This window comes from Myotis lucifugus, unplaced genomic scaffold (assembly GCF_000147115.1).
Source record: "Myotis lucifugus unplaced genomic scaffold, Myoluc2.0 scaffold_2, whole genome shotgun sequence".
In the NCBI taxonomy this organism is placed as follows: Eukaryota; Metazoa; Chordata; class Mammalia; order Chiroptera; family Vespertilionidae; genus Myotis; species Myotis lucifugus.
This window is the reverse complement of record NW_005871050.1, coordinates 27,141,951-27,159,425: the sequence shown is the minus strand read 5'-3', so window position 1 is coordinate 27,159,425 and position 17,475 is coordinate 27,141,951. Positions and strand designations below refer to the sequence as shown.

The window sequence follows — 17,475 nt, the reverse complement described above, 5'->3', positions numbered from 1 at the left end:
CATTTCTGTTCATCTATCTCAATAGCAGGGAGAACAGCAAGGCTATTACTAGTATCTTTATATCCCTGACTTATACTGCATAGTTGAAATTCTAACTACCAATTTTTTAAATAAGAATTTTATTTAATACTAGAGGCCCGGTGCACGAAATTCGTGCACGGGAGCGGGGGTGGGGGGTCCCTCAGCCTAGCCTGCACCCTCTCCAATCCAGGACCCCTCGGGGCTGCTGGAACCTAACCGGTCACCTTCCTGCTGGCCTGATCTCCCTAACTGCTCTCCCCTGCTGGCCTGATCCCGCTAACTGCTCTCCCCTGATGGTCTGATCCCCCTAACTGCTCTTCCCTGCCATCCTGATCCTCCTAACTGCTCTGCCCTGCCTGCCTGATCGCCTCTAACCGCCTCTGCCTCAGCCCTGCCACCATGGCTTTGTCCGGAAGGTCGTCTGGAAGATGTTCAGTCTAATTAGCATATTACCTTTTTATTAGTATAGATGCCACCTTGTGCTAAAAATGCAGGTTGTTAGCAGGTTTTCCTACCATGGAAGGGGAGCCCGCAGTAGCATCCTGGGTTCTGACCAAGGCTTATGCACTCGTGCTTTATCTCAGCAGATGAGATTCCTAGAAGAAGACTCCTGGATGTACCTTGAACATTTCTATCGATTTTGCCAAATCATCCTCCAAAAATGTTGAAACATTTTAAACTCCCACCAGCAACCATGCATGTGCCCTCTGTCCTACTTTGATGCCAGTTCATTGATTTCCCCCTAGAAGCTTCCCTCCCCTCAGCCAGGACTACTTGGCACTTGAGCCAAACTCACTGTTCAGCCCGGGACTTGATTTCCCGAGATAGGATTATGGAGGAGGAAAAATAGTTTTCCTCTACCCTTCTGAGTTCTTAGCAGAGGCCCTTGTAATGAAAAACAGATTACCAAGAGAAAAACTAAAGTTCATTAACATGTGTACCTCGTGTATATGTGGGAGATCCCAGGGAAAAATGAATAACTCCCCAAGGTGGCTTAGAATCCAGATTTAAATACCTTCTTCCTAGGGAAAGGGGACGGGATATGTAGGCCTCTTAGAGGAGAGTACATGATTTTTAGGAAAGATGGATGGGGGTGGGGGAGATAGTTTGTAACAAAGTTTGGGTGTGATGTCAACTTCTAGTCTCCTGTCCTGTGACAGGAGTCAGTCTTCACTGGCTGATGGCACTTTTCCCATCAAGGGAACCTTTTGGGGGGGTCTGATTTTAGGCAGAGCAGGAGACTTCAGTGAAAACCTCTCCTTGCATTTGCTGTTTTTCAAGCATCTGCAAGTCAAGATCATTAATATAACAACATGGCATATGTTGGAGTGGTCTGTTCTCTGACCTTCAGAATAAACCCAACAAAAGCTTGTTTCCTCTCTTAGATGATATGCCACAGTAGCGTTATTCCCTGGAGACAGTATTCTGACCAGACCTTCCTGGGAGTGGTCATAACATACCCTGTGCTTTTAGAAAGGTGTGGGCCATATCACTAAATAAATCAGGGTCAGTTTTCTCATCTTGTGGAAAAGGAGATAAAGTTATGATAGTTTATCTCCCTTTCCACAGGTTCCCTGCTGGTTTGTGTCTCTGCTGCAGCCCTAGTGGCCCCAGCGCCTCTGTGGCCTTGGGGCTAGGGGTTGCTGGGGGCCGGGCCCCCCTACGGGCTGTGTCTCTGCTCTTCCAACCCCAGCGCCACTGTGGGGATTGGGGCTGCTGGGTGCCAGGCCCTGCTGCAGGCTTGTGTCTCTGCTCCTCTGGCTCCAGCAGCCCCAGTGGCCCCAGTGGCCCCAGAGCCTCCTTGGCCACAGGGCTTGGGGCTGCTGGGTGCCCGCCCCCCTGGGGGCTCTGTCTCTGCTCCTCTGACCCCAGCAGCTCCAGCCCCGCCCCAGCTGTGGTGCTTGGGGCTGCTGGGTGCCGGTCCCGCTGAGGGCTGTGTCTCTGTTCCTCTGACCCCAGTGCTGAGGTGGGACTTGGGGCTGCTGGGTGCCGGGCCCCCCTGCGGGCTGTGTCTCTGCTCATCCAACCCCAGCACCAAGGCAGGGTTTGGGGCGGCTGTGTGCTGGCCCCCCTGTGGGCTATGTCTCTGCTACTCTGACCTCAGCAGCCCCAGCGCCTCCGGGGCCATGGGGCTTGAGGTTGCTGGTGCCAGCCCCCCTGCAGGCTGTGTCTCTGCACCTCCAGCCCCAGTGGCCCCAGCGCCACCATGGCTGTGGGGCTTGGAGCTGCTGGGTACCGGGCCTCCTTGAAGGCTTGTGTCTCTGCTCCTCCAACCTCAGCGCTGAGGCAGGGCTTGGGGCTGCTGGCTGCCGGCCCCCCTGTGGGCTGTGTCTCTGCTCCTCCATCCCGGCAGCATTGCTGACCAAGCAGGCCCAGAGGCCCTCCACCAGCGGGTTGGGGCAGAACGCTTGCGTGGTCACCAGGCTTCGCTCCACCAGACCCAGGGCCATCAGGCTTCGCTCCGCCACTTGGAGCCTACGTATGCAAATTAACCGCCATCTTTGTTGGGTTAATTTGCATACTCTCCTGATTGGCTGGTTAGTGTAGCAAAGGTAGGGTCAATTTACATGTTTGTCTATTAGTTAAGTCTAGAGGCCCGGTGCACAAAAATTTGTGCACTTGGGGGGGGGGTCCCTCAGCCTGGCCTGTACCCAGTCACAGTCCAGGACCCCTTGGGGGATGTCCACCTGTTGACTTAGGCCCACTCCCTGGGGAATCAGGCCTAACCTTGCAGTCAGACATCCTTCTGGCAGCCAGGGAGCCCTCAGGGGATGTCCAACTAAAGGCTTAGGCCCCCAACAGATCAGGTCTAAACCATTAGTTGGACATTCTTAGTGCTGCCACAGAGGTGGGAGAGGCTCCTGCCACCACCACTGCACTGGCCAGCCATGAGCCAGCTTCTGGCTGAGTGGCACTCCCCATATGGGTCTTCTGGGTCCCGCCCTGCCTTGCCTTTTTTTTTTTTTTAGACATTTCACTTTATTTAAAAGAAGCCAATATACAGGATATAAAGGGTATGATATTTACAACAGTACAGTAAACAGGTTGGTTTCCCGGTAGGATCAGTAGTCTTTCAGTGAATATTAACCCCCCTTTCCCTTGATGCTCGACCCAGCTGGCAGACAAACAGCAACAGTGGGGTGGGATGGGACTGCAGGATAGAAAGTCTCCCTGAAGGGATTAAAAATCATGTAGATGCTAAAATGTCCATGAAGGGGTGTTGGGGGTGAGGGGTGCCTCTGCCTCATTCCTTTGAGGGCTTGGCAGCAGGAATGTTGAGGGATTTGCCCCAAACTAACACACGGCCCACCCTGAGCCTGTAAATCTTCCACCCATGGAATATTCCCTTCCCGAGAGAATCAGCCCAAATCCCTCATCCAGGGCCTGGAGGAGCAGCCCAGGCTGTGGGCACAGCCAGGACTGTGGACATTTCATGGCCTTTCCACTCCCACTCCAGCTGCCTAACAACTCTGCACTGCTCCCCTCGCCCACCTCCCCCGTCACCCCATCAGGACACCGTGCACAGGAGGAGACACTGGTTTTCCCATGCCCATTGGGAACTGTCTGTTCCTGTTTTCTGAAGTAAAAAGGTTCCTGTGGGTCGGGTAAGGTCTCTGCTTGGCAAGAAGTTCTGAAACAGCCACTGACCACACCCACCTCCTCTGGGCATGGAGCAGCTTGGGCCCTCGGAGCTCATCTCTCCAGCAGAACTGAAGGGAAGGCCATGTATACCCTTCTGTCCCTCACCTTTCACATGCCCAGAACCATCAGTGTCACACTTCCTAATTCCTATCACTGTATTTCATTAGTTGCATACTGTTTTACTAATCCTGAATCTAAACAGATCGGTTCAAAAGGAGATCATTCTATTTTTAAAGTATTTAGTGATGTACCTGTGAGCTTTGCATGGACGAACTAAGCACATGACCCTTTCTTGTACATCAGAAACTGCGCACACATGTAAAAAGAGGACCCGTTTTTGACAGATGTGAAACCACCGTTTATTTGTAATAAATAATTACACAATCTAAAAAAAAAAAAAAGACCTGGCTTCCACGTGTTCTGGGTCCCTCCCTGCCTCATCACCAGGGACATGATCGGTCCCCCACGGCCAGGCAGGACGGCTTCCCTGTGTTCTGGGTCCCTCCCTGCCTCATCGCCGGGGATGCGATCAGGTCCCCCGCAGCCAGGCAGGATGGCTTCCGTATTCTGGGTCCCTCCCTGCCTCGAGGGGTCACTGATCACCACCGGGGTGGAGAGCAGGGAAGAGGCAGACACTGGCGGCCTCTTCTCTGCCCCACCCGGCTTCTCTGATCACCAGCTGGGGGGTGGACCTTTGCCCAGGTTCTTGGATCCAGGGCTGGGGGCAGGGCAAAGTGCCTTTACCCTGCCACCCGGCTCTTGCCTGCCGCCTGGGTTTCTGATTACCATTCTTCCATCCTTCCCCTTTCGCCTCCCATCATTGAGCCTACATATGCAAATTAGCCGCCATGTTTGTTGGCGGTTAATTTGCATATCGCCCTGATTAGCCAATGGGAAGGGTAGCGAAGTTACGGTTAATTACCATGTTTGTCTATTATTAGATAGGATGCTTACATTTTCATCTTCTAATAGAAAATTTAATGGAAAGTGTTTTGTATTGTCATCTCTCCAGAGTAAAATGTTCCCATAATGCTTTTCAGACTTTTCTTTTTACTTGTTTTCTGAGATTATTTAATTAAGTTTTACTATTTGTCATTCTCTTTTTCAAGGCAAGCTCTACAGTTTAATATGTGTTTGTAAATAAAGGACCTGTTGAATATCAGTTTGAATATCATTTGACAGCAGTGAAATGAAGAAAAAATGCCAAGGGACAAAAAACAAAGTGCTTTTTCATTCCATGCAGAAATAGAAGTTTTGGATTCTTATTACTTGAGTTGGCCATTAGCTAAGAGATTACTGCTTTAATGAATCTTTCTAGAGGTCACTTAAATATACTCAGTTCCAAGTCCACAATTTGTTATAATGCTTGTCTAGTCTCGGGAAAAATTACGTACCTTAATGGCTCAAGTTCATCATGACTAATGTGAATCAAATAAATAAAGATTTATTAATGTCATTTTCATAAATGAAGGAGAGTACATTACAGTTTTTAAATGCTAGTGGCTATAAAACCCCTGGGTTGTGGTGTGTGTGTGTGTAAACTTCTCACAGATAATTCAGGTTTTTGAAATTTTCCTTTTTTTTCCATTAACTGGTTCCATTTACCTACCAATAAATTTAGAGTACTTATACATCTCTAATGTACTTGACCTCCATAAATATATCCATATAATTCCTATTATTGTATAAGGAGATTCAGCAGAGCTTTTGAATTTATCTGACTTTCTTCATCCTGATTATACTAGAACTACTATTCATGGCAGTATTCATAGGACAAATCAATGTTGTTAAAAGTACAGCATAGTATTTTTAATACAATAAATAATAGCAATAAATACATAAATCTTGCCTTGTACATGTAGGTTGTTTAATCATAGTCATCCACTAATAATTATTGAGTTCTCTGTCCCTAACCTGTTAAGGTATAAAATCAAATTAATTTTTAAATTCTAACTAACCTGAGAAGCTTAAATTCCAAAATGATTATTCAAAGCAATAAAAGATCAAAGATAAGCAAAAATGTAAAGCTGATCAACTTCAAAGAGTATTTATTACTTTTTGTGAATGTAAATATTTTATTGTGTCTCTTGGCAAATACCTTTGATTTATAGAATATGCTATATGAATACCTGACTTAATATCTAAAATAAATTTCTTTACCCATTGCTACAATATGATAATAGCAAATCACTATCTAATCACTTATATTTGTAAACATTTTTATTCTAATCTTTACATGATTAGCTTTGTTTTCTAACCCAATGAATCTTTTGCAACTTGTGTCTTCTTTGGTTGCTGCTGAACTGTAACACTCTACCTCTTGAACTTCAGGTCTACTGGATACTGTAGTTTTTTCTCAAAAGCCCTACCTTAAAACAAAAGCTTTAAACATAAATATCAAACAAGATTTATCCAGATTTAAGTCTTTGGTTTCTTATAATTATTTTGTAGAAGTGTTCTCTTGGAACATATTTCAAAGGGCAAATAGATATATTGAAAACTCAGCTATTAAAATTTTGGGGGGTTATCATATAACAACAAACAATGATCCATATAGTGCTATAATAGTGCTTATTATTAAGTATCTCATCATACTTCACAAATATAATAATATAAAATATCTCTAGTATTATACTATAAAATGGCAGCATTAGAACCATCACCAATGTGCAAATTAAAAGGAATTCTCTGATCTTCAAATTGAATTTTATTAGTTTAAGGACATACTGGTATATGACATTAAACAGATCTTAAAATTTCAGCATCTTGATCTCTTGTAAAAATAATTATATATGAATCTCCAACAATAAAATTATATCTTACTGTTAAAGGGACACTTGGAATGGTCACCTGCTCAGCCCTTAGCTTCCAGTCAGTTATGGCATATCCCCATTTAACAGACAAGGACCAACATTGTCAAGTGACTAAGTCACAAAGCTGATAGGTATTGGAGTGGGAACCCACACCATATTTATAGTGTAATATTTTTCCTTTAACATATTCTTTTTAACTACACTGGTGTTTTTTTTGTTTGTTTGTTTTTTAGTAGCTCCATCTTCCAGAAAGTTACTAAGGCTATATATTTTTTAGTGTCATGTATTTTTTGTAAAATTCTGGCTGGAATACTGAGAAACAAAATAACAACAAAATATAAAAATAATTATTAAAACAGCATATACAAAGCCAAAATAAAGTCAAAGGGTGTGTATAACTGACTTACTCAGTAATCACTTTTATGGATTATAGAAATACTAGTGGCCCAGTGCATGAAACTTGTGCACATTGAAAGGAGATTAATTAGAGGAAATATTTTAATATTGCTATTTGCCCTTTCTCTATAATAGAAATGTCAGAGATAAAAGAAAATTAGTAAAATGTATATGAAAATCTTTCTCCTGTCGGAGTCTGGAGTGCACCACAGGACCCAGAGTCAAGTCCTGCCCACCCACATGCACCTCAAAATTGCGCAAGACCCAGACCCAGCCAGCCCCACCCCCATTAGGCTAGATCCAGACCTGGTTCGGTCCCACCCCTGTCAAGCCCTGCCAGGCGAGGTCACAGCCTCAGGTCCCCGGGCCTGGCGCTGGGTGGGGGGTACAGTCTGAGGTCCCTCATCAAGCCCCACCAGGCAGGGGTCATGGCCTGAGGTCCCCTGGCCTGGCACCAGGGTCGGGGGCTTGGCCTGAGGTCCCCTGGCCTGGCGCTGGGGCAAGGGGTGCGGTCTGAGGTCCTCCATCGAGCCCCACTGGGCAAGGGGCATGGCCTGAGGTCCCCTGTCAAGCCCTGCCAGGCAGGGGGTGCGGCCTCAGGTCTCCCAGCCTGGCACCAGGGCAGGGGGAGTAGTCTGAGGTCCCCTGTCAAGCCCCATGGGGGTTTTAAGGTGGCACAGCCTCAGGTCCCAGCTGATTGCTCATTAAGGCTCGTTACGGGAACTCGGTTTCCATTGTGGGTGCAGCCATCTTGTGTTACAGAAACCCCATCTCCGCTGTGGGTGCAGCCATCTTTGTGGCGGAGTGATGGTCAATTTGCATATTTCATCTTTATTATATAGGATATCCCAATAATTTATAATACCTTAGAGCAGTGGTTCTCAACCTTCCTAATGCCGTGACCCTTTAATACAGTACCTCATGTTGTGATGACCCCCCAACCATAAAATTATTTTCGTTGCTACTTCATAATTGTAATTTTGCTACTGTTATGAATCATAATGTAAATATCTGATATGCAGGATGTATTTTCATTGTTACAAATTGAACATAATTAAAGCATAGTGATTAATCACAAAAACAATATGTAATTATATATGTGTTTTCCAATGGTCTTAGGCAACCCCTGTGAAAGGGTTGTTCGACCCCCAAAAGGGTCACGACCCACAGGTTGAGAACCACTGCCTTAGAGCAATGCAAATCCAAATGCCACTGTTGAACCACAAAGTATTTGTTACCAGTCTACATTGGAATTAGTATTAGAAGAAATTAAAAGTAAGCATTTAGAAACTTATATTGCCATTTGACAGTGTAATTCTCTTTATTAAATATAATAACCAAAAGTTAAGCTTGTATTTTGTTTGTCTTTTTATTTTATTTTTTAGCAATTTTTTGTATTTTATAAAAAATGTTAGTCCATGATGGACTAAGAATTAAGAAAAGACTGATCTTTCACCATAAATAATTTGAGAAGTACCTTCTTAGAGAAATATACTTGAAAGTCCTAAAGTTCAATTGTTAGGTCATTTTATATATATGATGTCAAAAATATCCTTTTAACTCACTGTTAGGTTTGTTATACATCAGATTCTATCACTTGTTTGCTAGCAAAATAACTAGACACCTCTCTTAAAATTGCTTTAATAACTTAACATTGGTGTTGTCTTAATTAGGCTTGCATGGAATACCAGGAGAGAAGGGGGATCCAGGGCCTCCTGGGTTTGATGTTCCAGGACCCCCTGGTGAGAGAGGCAGTCCAGGGATCCCTGGAGCACCTGGTCCTGTGGGACCCCCAGGATCTCCAGGTCTTCCAGGAAAAGCAGGCACCCCTGGATTTCCAGGTAATTTTTTTAAAGTTTTCTCTGGTTTTGGATTCAGACAATTAACTGATATGACTGTAGTATATTATTCTCTTATACTTTTCTGGATTGATACTGTTCCTTAAGGAAAATGTATTTGATTTCAGGAAACTGACTTTGCTATTTGTATTATATTTTCTCTGTGAGAATTCCAGGTATATATTTCTATGTAACAAATGATCCCCAAAATTTAATGGTTTAAATAAACCACTTTATTTTGCTCAAGATTTTGTAGGTCAGGAATTATGGGATGCCTTAATGAAGTCATTTAACTCTGCTCCACATGGCACCAGCTCGAGTAGTTGAGGGTGAAGGATTTACTTCCAAGATGGCAATTCTTTGGTATCTGAGTATTCCTTAGCCTCTTTACATGGTATCTCATTATCCATAGTGTCTCCTCACATGGCCTGGGTTCCTCACATTATGGTAATGTCAGGGTAGTTACCTTCTTTTCAGGGCTGCTGGTTTTCAAAGAAGAGAATTCCTCAAACCAAAAGTGAGTGTTCAAGAGCCCCAGGTGGAAGCTGCAAGACTTCTTATGATCTCACTTTGGGAGTTATACAATGTCACCTAATTAAGGTCACGTCACAGAGTCAGCCAAAATTCAAGGAGAGAAGGCTACGCAATGATGTGTATACTGGGATATGTTTTTTATTTGTGGCTTATCTTTGGAGGTTAGCTACCACATTGAGTCTTTTTATTCATTGTTTTCAACAATAGTGGTCACTAAGGTTACAATAGTTGGAAAGGGGTAAAACTTAGTGCTTTCCCTCCAAATCTCAATAGTTTTCCAGTTAATATCTTACAACATATCTTTAATCTTTCTAAGATCATGGAAAGGTAAAAGTTACTTATTGATATTCTTCAAAGGTACCAAAGGTGAAATGGGTATCATGGGACCTCCAGGCCCACCAGGACCTTTGGGAATTCCTGGCAGGAATGGTGTTCCTGGTCTCAAAGGTAATATTCAGAGTTTGCTGGCATATGCATATAAGAGAGAAGATTAAACATTGCTTTATTTCATTACATAATATTTTTATTTGACTATTTAAAATGAGCTATAGTTACTTATATTTTGTTTCTATGTGATATGGCATTTAAATAGGTCCTATTTTCAATTTGGTGGAATACTTAGTTTGGATATCATGAATCATGGTAAATAATGACATACAAGAATTAAATTTTCGTTTTATTTACAGTCTCTATAGTTGTCAGAGAATCTCAGAAGAAAGAGGGTTTGTCATTTGAGTGTAAAAATGTGTGTGAGCTCAAGTTATTCAAAGACAATAAATAAGGTGCTTAAGTGTTTGGGTGGCTGGTGGCCTACCCAACTATGAAACGTATGAAGAATGTTTGTACACATTAATCCTGGATGTATAAATCTGATATGTTGTATCTTCCCCATACATGTTGATTTTAGGTGATGATGGTTTGCAAGGTCAGCCAGGGCTTCCTGGTCCTATAGGAGAAAAGGGTGGTAAAGGAGAGCCTGGCCTTCCTGGTCCTCCTGGGCCAATGGATCCAGATCTGCTGGGCTCAAAAGGCGAGAAGGGGGAGCCTGGTCTACCAGGTAAGTGCATGTATTATTCATTAACACATTTTCAGGTATATCTGAAGTTCAATTTTTGATATCATAAAAAGTGACTTGTAGTCCTGGATTCACCAACAAAAGGTGCATCAATTTTTGTAATGAAAATTAATTTTCACTTGATTTTTACTATTTCATTGATCTACTTTTGTTTGAGTATTTTATTTTCAGTTTATCTGTCACAAACTGGAAGGTTTTAAAATAAACTTGGGCAGTCACCTTCAGGTCTTCCAGAACGTATTGTAGGGTGTAGTTGAGAGAAAAAGATAGTGAGAATCATTTGGAAAACAGATTGCAGTGTTTAAGAAATTTCCTGGTCCTTTAATTTTTCCCCCCTGAAACCAGATGGGGAAGAGTGGTACATTGTTGTCCTGCAGTATTTTGATATCCATATCATACTTTGCTTTTAAATATAGTTCATTGTTATTTTATCTTGGCAGAATTAACAAGTATTGAACTATGAACAGCCAAACTCTGGCTGGGCGGGGAGCGGGCTCTCGCTGAATGTAGATCGAGAACAACTGTGTTTATATAGTCACTTTATTAGAACTAATTAAAGTATAAAGTACTATTGCATTTATTTTTAAATAAAAATTCTTCTTTTTATAAAAGTATAACATTCATAGCAATGTGTCAGAAAATATGGATATACACAAATTAATAAAATGCTTACAATCCAATCTATATAGAATAGCCTTTCAAACAACATGGAACTTTAAAACAGGCCTGGTTTATTTGCAGCTTGTAGTAAAGCCTGTGGCTCTTTTTATGTTATAACCATTAATATTGTCAGTCCAGGTGTGCATGTGAGGGTGTGTATGGGTATATGTGTATACAGATGTTATAAATTTCCTTATGAGAAAGACTTGGTGGGGGTTTTTCCCTCAAAAATGTATTTAAGGCATTAATGTAATTCTGTGTATAGTCACAGAAGATGCAGGACCACCTAATTTTTTTATTATTTCTAAAACTAGAGGCCTGATGCACAGATTCGTGCACCAGTGGAGTCCCTTGGCCTGACCTGTGGAAATCAGGCTGAAACTGGCAGTCTGACATCCCCCAAGGGTCCCAGATTGCGAGAGGGTGCAGGCCAGGCTGAGGGACCCCACAGGTGCACGAATCCATGCACCAGGCCTCTAGTATGCATGTAAGATCTTTGGTTAATCTCTTCCCGCCCTCCCCCCCTTCCCTCTGAGATTCATCAGTCTGTTCCATGTTTCCTTGCCTGTGCATTGAGTGTCTTCCCCCTGGTTGTCAGTGTGTGTCATAGCTACTGGTCAAACGGTTGAACAGTCTAACAGTCACTTAGGCATATATATATATATATATATATATATATGATATATCTTTCTTGAATTATTCCTTGCAATACTTCTCTTTCATTTTATGCTTTCTGTAAAATAGAGTTAGCAAAGACTCTATACTTGCCTCTAATATAAGGTTATTAAAGATAGTTGGAGAATATAAGGAATAGCCTAGAGATAATCTGCCCCAAATCCTTCATATTACAATGTAAGATAATTAAGCACAAAGAGGAAAGTGGCTTAATTGAACGCTTTGAATTCATAATGATAACTAAGTAAAAAGGAGAAGCTATTAGTGTGAGTTCAGTGCTGTTGGTTTATACTGTTTGAATATCACTAGTTCCTGTATTTCTCACAGTTCAGAATCTGAGTAGCTTGCTTTGCCAAATTAATTTAATGAATTAATGATATCAGCCTAACTTGTCTCTCTTATTCTCATCGTTGGAAGGTATTCCTGGAGTTTCAGGGCCAAAAGGTTACCAGGGTTTGCCTGGAGACCCAGGGCAACCTGGACTGACTGGAAAACCTGGATTACCAGGATCACCAGGTAGGTATAATAGACCACCTTTAGAAATTGGATAGCTGATCCTGAACCCTGAAACATTATGTATTTGTCATGTGTGATGATATTTTGGATATGGTCATGGCAATATCCTTTAATAGCTACTGAGACATGGTGTTCTCCTTTAGCAATATGTTGCCATTTGGCCCAAGTATCAACAGTCAAGACTTGTAGGATGTTTTGCTTTGGTATTGTTTTCTTTTTGTGGTAGTAGTAGAGTTACACAGAATCAGAAGTATATCAAAGTAAGGTGCTGGGTTTTATTTACATAAATTGCAGCGTAAGTAAATAAAACAATGATCTAGTAGGAGCCTTCAGACAGGGTCAATATTTACGCCATGTTAAACACACGATTTCAAAAATAGATGCTGATTTTTTTTTAAGTTTCAAGGGATGAAAATTTTACAACCTACCTTGGTAGTCTGTTACAGTATTAATCATCCTCTTACAGTCAACATAGATTTTTTCTTGTCTCTAATAAAATTCTTTCTTTCTGCTTTTTAAGCCATTCTCTTTTACTTGGTCCCCTAATGAATAAAGAGGATCTGGTCCCGTCTTCGTAAGGTTCATTATTCTGCTTTAGACTCTGCACGACATTGCCTTGATATAGTTGGAAAAGGAAATTATTTCCTTTATATCCTTCACTTCTTCTGCTTTCTCATCCCCAAGTTGGAAGCAATTGTGAAAGAAAAAAATCAATGAAAAATTGATTAAGGCAACATTGGGGTCCTTAGAGCTCAAGCACCTAAGCTCCAGGAAGAATGTGTAAGCAGAGCAGCCATGACTGTTGGAGGTGACAGTTCAGAACCTCTCCATCAACACTTATCTATCCTTGGCCTAATGTACTGTGGTTATATCATGACAGATGACCACTTTCCTCTTTTTGCTCTCACATAATCAGAATCTACATGGGAAAGCTACTTCTGAATATTTTAAAAACAAACTCATTATGCTATATTCATCTGTGATAAATACAGTAAAGGGTAGTTGTACACATACAACAAATAGGACTTTAGGGTTTTGTAATAGTTTTTGGCAAGAAACAAGGTATCCTGATAAAAGTTTTGCATTTTTAAAATAAATTTGTATTAGGAGACCTCTATTACTGAGATTATATTGTAATATGATCTGAAGGAGATTTCTTGCCTGTTTTATGCTGAGTTAAGTCTTTGAAACTTGATCATGAATTAAGATTTGATCCATCCAATTCCATACTTGCATTTTAATTATGACCCATTCCAGGAAACCAGGAAGCCTCAATATTGATGACTTGTCTTAATTTTACCAATTTGACATTTCTAGGTCCCAAGGGTAACCCTGGTCTCCCTGGGGAGCCAGGACTTACGGGACCACCTGGACTTAAAGGAACCATAGGTGATATGGGATTTCCAGGTGAGTAATGAAATCTCCCAAGTATTTAGATCCACTAATGGAAGACAGCTCACTATCTTTGTTATCAGAAAAGAGATTGGTGTGGATAGAATCAGACTGAGACAATATCTAAGTTAATTAGTGGAAAAACCTGTCTCATTATACAAATATTTGAACTAGGAATTAAGGAACAGAGCTTTAGAAACCTTAAAAGTAAAATTTTCCAAACTTGCACATTTTTTTCAGCTGTACCCCTTTCACTTAAACTTCCTATAGAATAGACTTTTATATAATCCTGATTGTAAAGCTCATTGTTCTATAGCAGAATTTGCAGAGTTCTTTTAAAAAATCTTTTGTTTGGTTATATGAATGACAGATATGCCACAAATAAAAGGTATTTTGTAAATTATTGCATGTTTTCAACAGGCCCTCAGGGTATAAAAGGGTCCCCTGGTATTCCTGGAGTTCCTGGACAACCTGGCTCCCCAGGATTACCTGGGCAGAAAGGAGAAAAAGGTGATCCTGGTGTTTCAGGCATTGGTATTCCAGGTCTTCCTGGCACAAAGGTAATCCTACTCTAGACATATGCCTGAGCAGATGTGATTTTTCTATAATACTGTGCTTATTCCTAATTCTTCATTAAATAAACTTTAGACTGGCATAGGCAAGAATTCATTCCTTCTCTTTTTTCTTATTTTATAAGGAGATATGTTTTAGGCTTTGCAGCCAGTCCAAAAAAGGGAGAACACTTCTGATTAATCTTAATTTCTTTGCATGTTTCAGTAATCCTAAGGCATTTTTCTGCCTGCTTTTTTTATTTACCCTTTTTAGTGATATGGTTGTTGGTCTTTGTCCAATTATTATTATTAACAATGTGATGAGACTTAAAAACAAAGTAACTTCTGCTTTTTTGTAACTTAGGCAATTAATAAAAGTGCAGTAGTATTCTTAACTGCGTATCTGAGGTACTCCTTCAAAAACAGCTTGCCATATCCCTCTATGCCCCTAGTCCATGAGAAAATGTGGTGATATTTCAGAAGCAATCAGATTTAGAACTTGTTTTAGAATCATGGACTCAACAAATATTTAATAACTGCTTAATTCTATGTAAAAAGATAATAACCCTTACTAATTTATAGGAGTACCTTATGCCTAGCAAAGTTGCATCCATTTTCTATAATATATATTGCAAATATTTGCTCCCAGTTAGTTGTTTGTCTTATAATATTGTTTAATCATTCAGTCAGACCACAAAGCTAGAGAGTTTTTGAAGAGAAATTGTGTCACTCAACTTTCACAGAATTAGTGAAAATTCCCACTGAGATAAGAATTTATTGAATGATACTTTAAAAATCATTTCTTTTTTAATAGTATACAAAGACTATAATTTACAATATATATGTGTGTGTGTGTATATGTGTGTGTGTGTTATAGATAGCTTATCATTTTTAAGACTCAATTTTACATTTAAAAATCTCTGATATTGAGGAGTATCTTACATTGGAAAGCACCTCTATAATTAGAAGCATTTTTATAATGTTATTGATACATAAAATGATGTTGCATCTTCCAAATGTATGTATCTTTTATTTACAGATATGAACTCTGGACTTAGCTATCATAACTAAGTAAATCTTACCTAACTTTCCTTATTAGCCCATAAATATATTCCACATTGTCTTTCACTATTATATAGTATTTTGTGTGAGTCAACCATACATAATTTAACATTATAAGTACTGAAATTGTTCCCACACTTTCATGATTATAAACATATGTTGCATGTGATATGATTCTTATCCATATCTTACATACATATAATGTTGTTTGGTAAATATTGTCACAGAATAAATTCTGAGTAGGATTGCTGAAGCCTAGCATATAAATGCATTTTTAATATTGATAGTTACTGACAAAATTTCCTGTCATATAGCTTTATAGCTTGATCAATATAATAAATTTTCTATTTTCTCCTCATGTTATAAATATTGAGTTTTATCAGTCTCTAATATTGTCAACCTAATGGGTGAAAACTAGTGCATCATTGTTTAAATTTGACTTTTCCTCATTACAAGTGAGATTTCTTATGCTTATATCGTCTCTGCAAATTGTCTGTTCATACTCTGCCTCATTTTTGAGGAAGGGATTTGGTTATATATTTCCTAATGATTTGTAGAAGTACTTTATAAATAGCAAAAATGCATCCATTATCTATTATATGTGTTCCAAATAGTTTCTCTCAGTAAGTTATTGTATTATAGTTTACTATGTATTTCATCATGTAGAAGTTTAAATTTTTACATAGGTAAATTTTATACTCATTAATTATTGAAACAATATCTATTGAGTATGTACAATGTGCCAGGTTTTAGGTGCTGTTTTAAGTGCTGGAGATAGAGCATGAATGAAATGAACTCACTGCCTGCGTGGAACTTACATCTAGTCAATAAACAAAATAAGTAAGTTTATAGTATGTTAGAAGGTATGGCAAAAGTAAAGTGAGGCTGGGGAATAAGAATTGCTGAGAATTGTTACATTTTGAAATAGGGTATTAGGGAAAGCTTCTTTAATAACAGTTAATCAAGTGACCTCATGCAGTGAGGGAATCATTCAAATACGCTGAGGCAGGAATACAGCTGACATGTTTGAGGAACATAAGTGAGGCTAGTGTGGATTAAGAAGAGTAAGTGAGAGTGGGAGATCAGGTTGGTAATCGGGGGGTAGATTATCTAGGTTCTTGTAGATTATAGCAAGGGCTTTTACTGCTGAGTGAAGTGGGAAGAGAGTGGAAGTAGTAACATAACTATAATTTTTAAAAAATCATAGCTCCTGTTATGGAAATAGACCATAGAGGAATATGGATGAAAACAGTGAGACCAGTATGGCACTATTTAAAATATACAAAGTAGAAAGGTTGATGGCTTGGATCAGGGTGGTGGTAGTGGAAATAAGAAATGGTCAGAATCTCAATATATTTTTTAGGTCAAGCCAGCATTATTTGCTTATAGAATATGAGAAAAAGATATCAAGGATGAATCTAAAATTTTTATCTTGAGCAACTTAAAGAATAGAGTTGCTACATAGTGAGATAGGAAAGATTTTGAGATAAGCAGATTTGGTAGGGAAGATCAGGAGCATCGTTTTCTGGTGTTATGAAGACTTTTATATCATAAGATTATAAAATTGACCTATATAATTTTTTCAGTACTTTCCTGATTTTTTATATTGACATCTTTAATCTATCTGACATTTTATGTATGTTGTGTGAGGTGAAATTTCATTCTTTACTCATTGATTTGAAATGCCATTTAAAACATTTATAAATTTGTTCATACATATTTTTTCTTGACTGGGTGAATTTTAAAATTTATGTAATGGAACCCAAATTACCATTATAACTTACCTCTGAAATGATAATGGGTGGCAGCAGAAAATGCGTCAATTGGCAAATGTCCTTAATATATTCAACACTTCAAATAAGATGCTAGCTTTTGGATTTTCTATGCATACTGCAAGTATACATTAATAAGTAAATTCTACACTAACTTTGAATACTTGAAAAGCTGATAAAACAAGGAAATTATGTATTTGAAGTAGACTATTGTTTCTTTCAAATGGTAGTATTTTATCTTAGAATGGTAATACATTGACATTGAAAATATACAATTTCATATCTCAGTTACACTAGGCACAGGGAATCCTTGCTTTGCACATTCTGATATGCACAGATTTGTTACCACACTTCAGTTAAATAACATCAGTCCACAATAATATGATTCAAATTTTAGTTACCATGGTATATTAGCTTTTCAATTCATAAGTCACTATGTAAATAACAGCTATGCATCATTATCAGTGAACAATCATTTCACTTCTTCCAAATTCTTTCAGTGATAGTCACAAAAATCTGTTACTCCCT

The 17,475-nt window shown here is 39.7% G+C and overlaps 1 protein-coding gene across 2 annotated transcripts in view; it reads left to right on the top strand.

Annotated features, from left to right (window-relative positions):
- The window catches only part of COL4A5 (collagen type IV alpha 5 chain), a 300,168-nt gene that overhangs the window by 217,361 nt on the left and 65,332 nt on the right, over window positions 1-17,475 (top strand). For both annotated transcript variants that reach the window (XM_006082247.2, XM_006082246.2), the window contains exons 31-36: window positions 8,546-8,713; window positions 9,602-9,691; window positions 10,152-10,301; window positions 12,072-12,170; window positions 13,488-13,577; window positions 13,983-14,122. In XM_006082247.2, coding sequence (XP_006082309.1) covers window positions 8,546-8,713; window positions 9,602-9,691; window positions 10,152-10,301; window positions 12,072-12,170; window positions 13,488-13,577; window positions 13,983-14,122 — 737 coding nt within the window. The remainder of the gene's footprint in view (window positions 1-8,545; window positions 8,714-9,601; window positions 9,692-10,151; window positions 10,302-12,071; window positions 12,171-13,487; window positions 13,578-13,982; window positions 14,123-17,475) is intronic.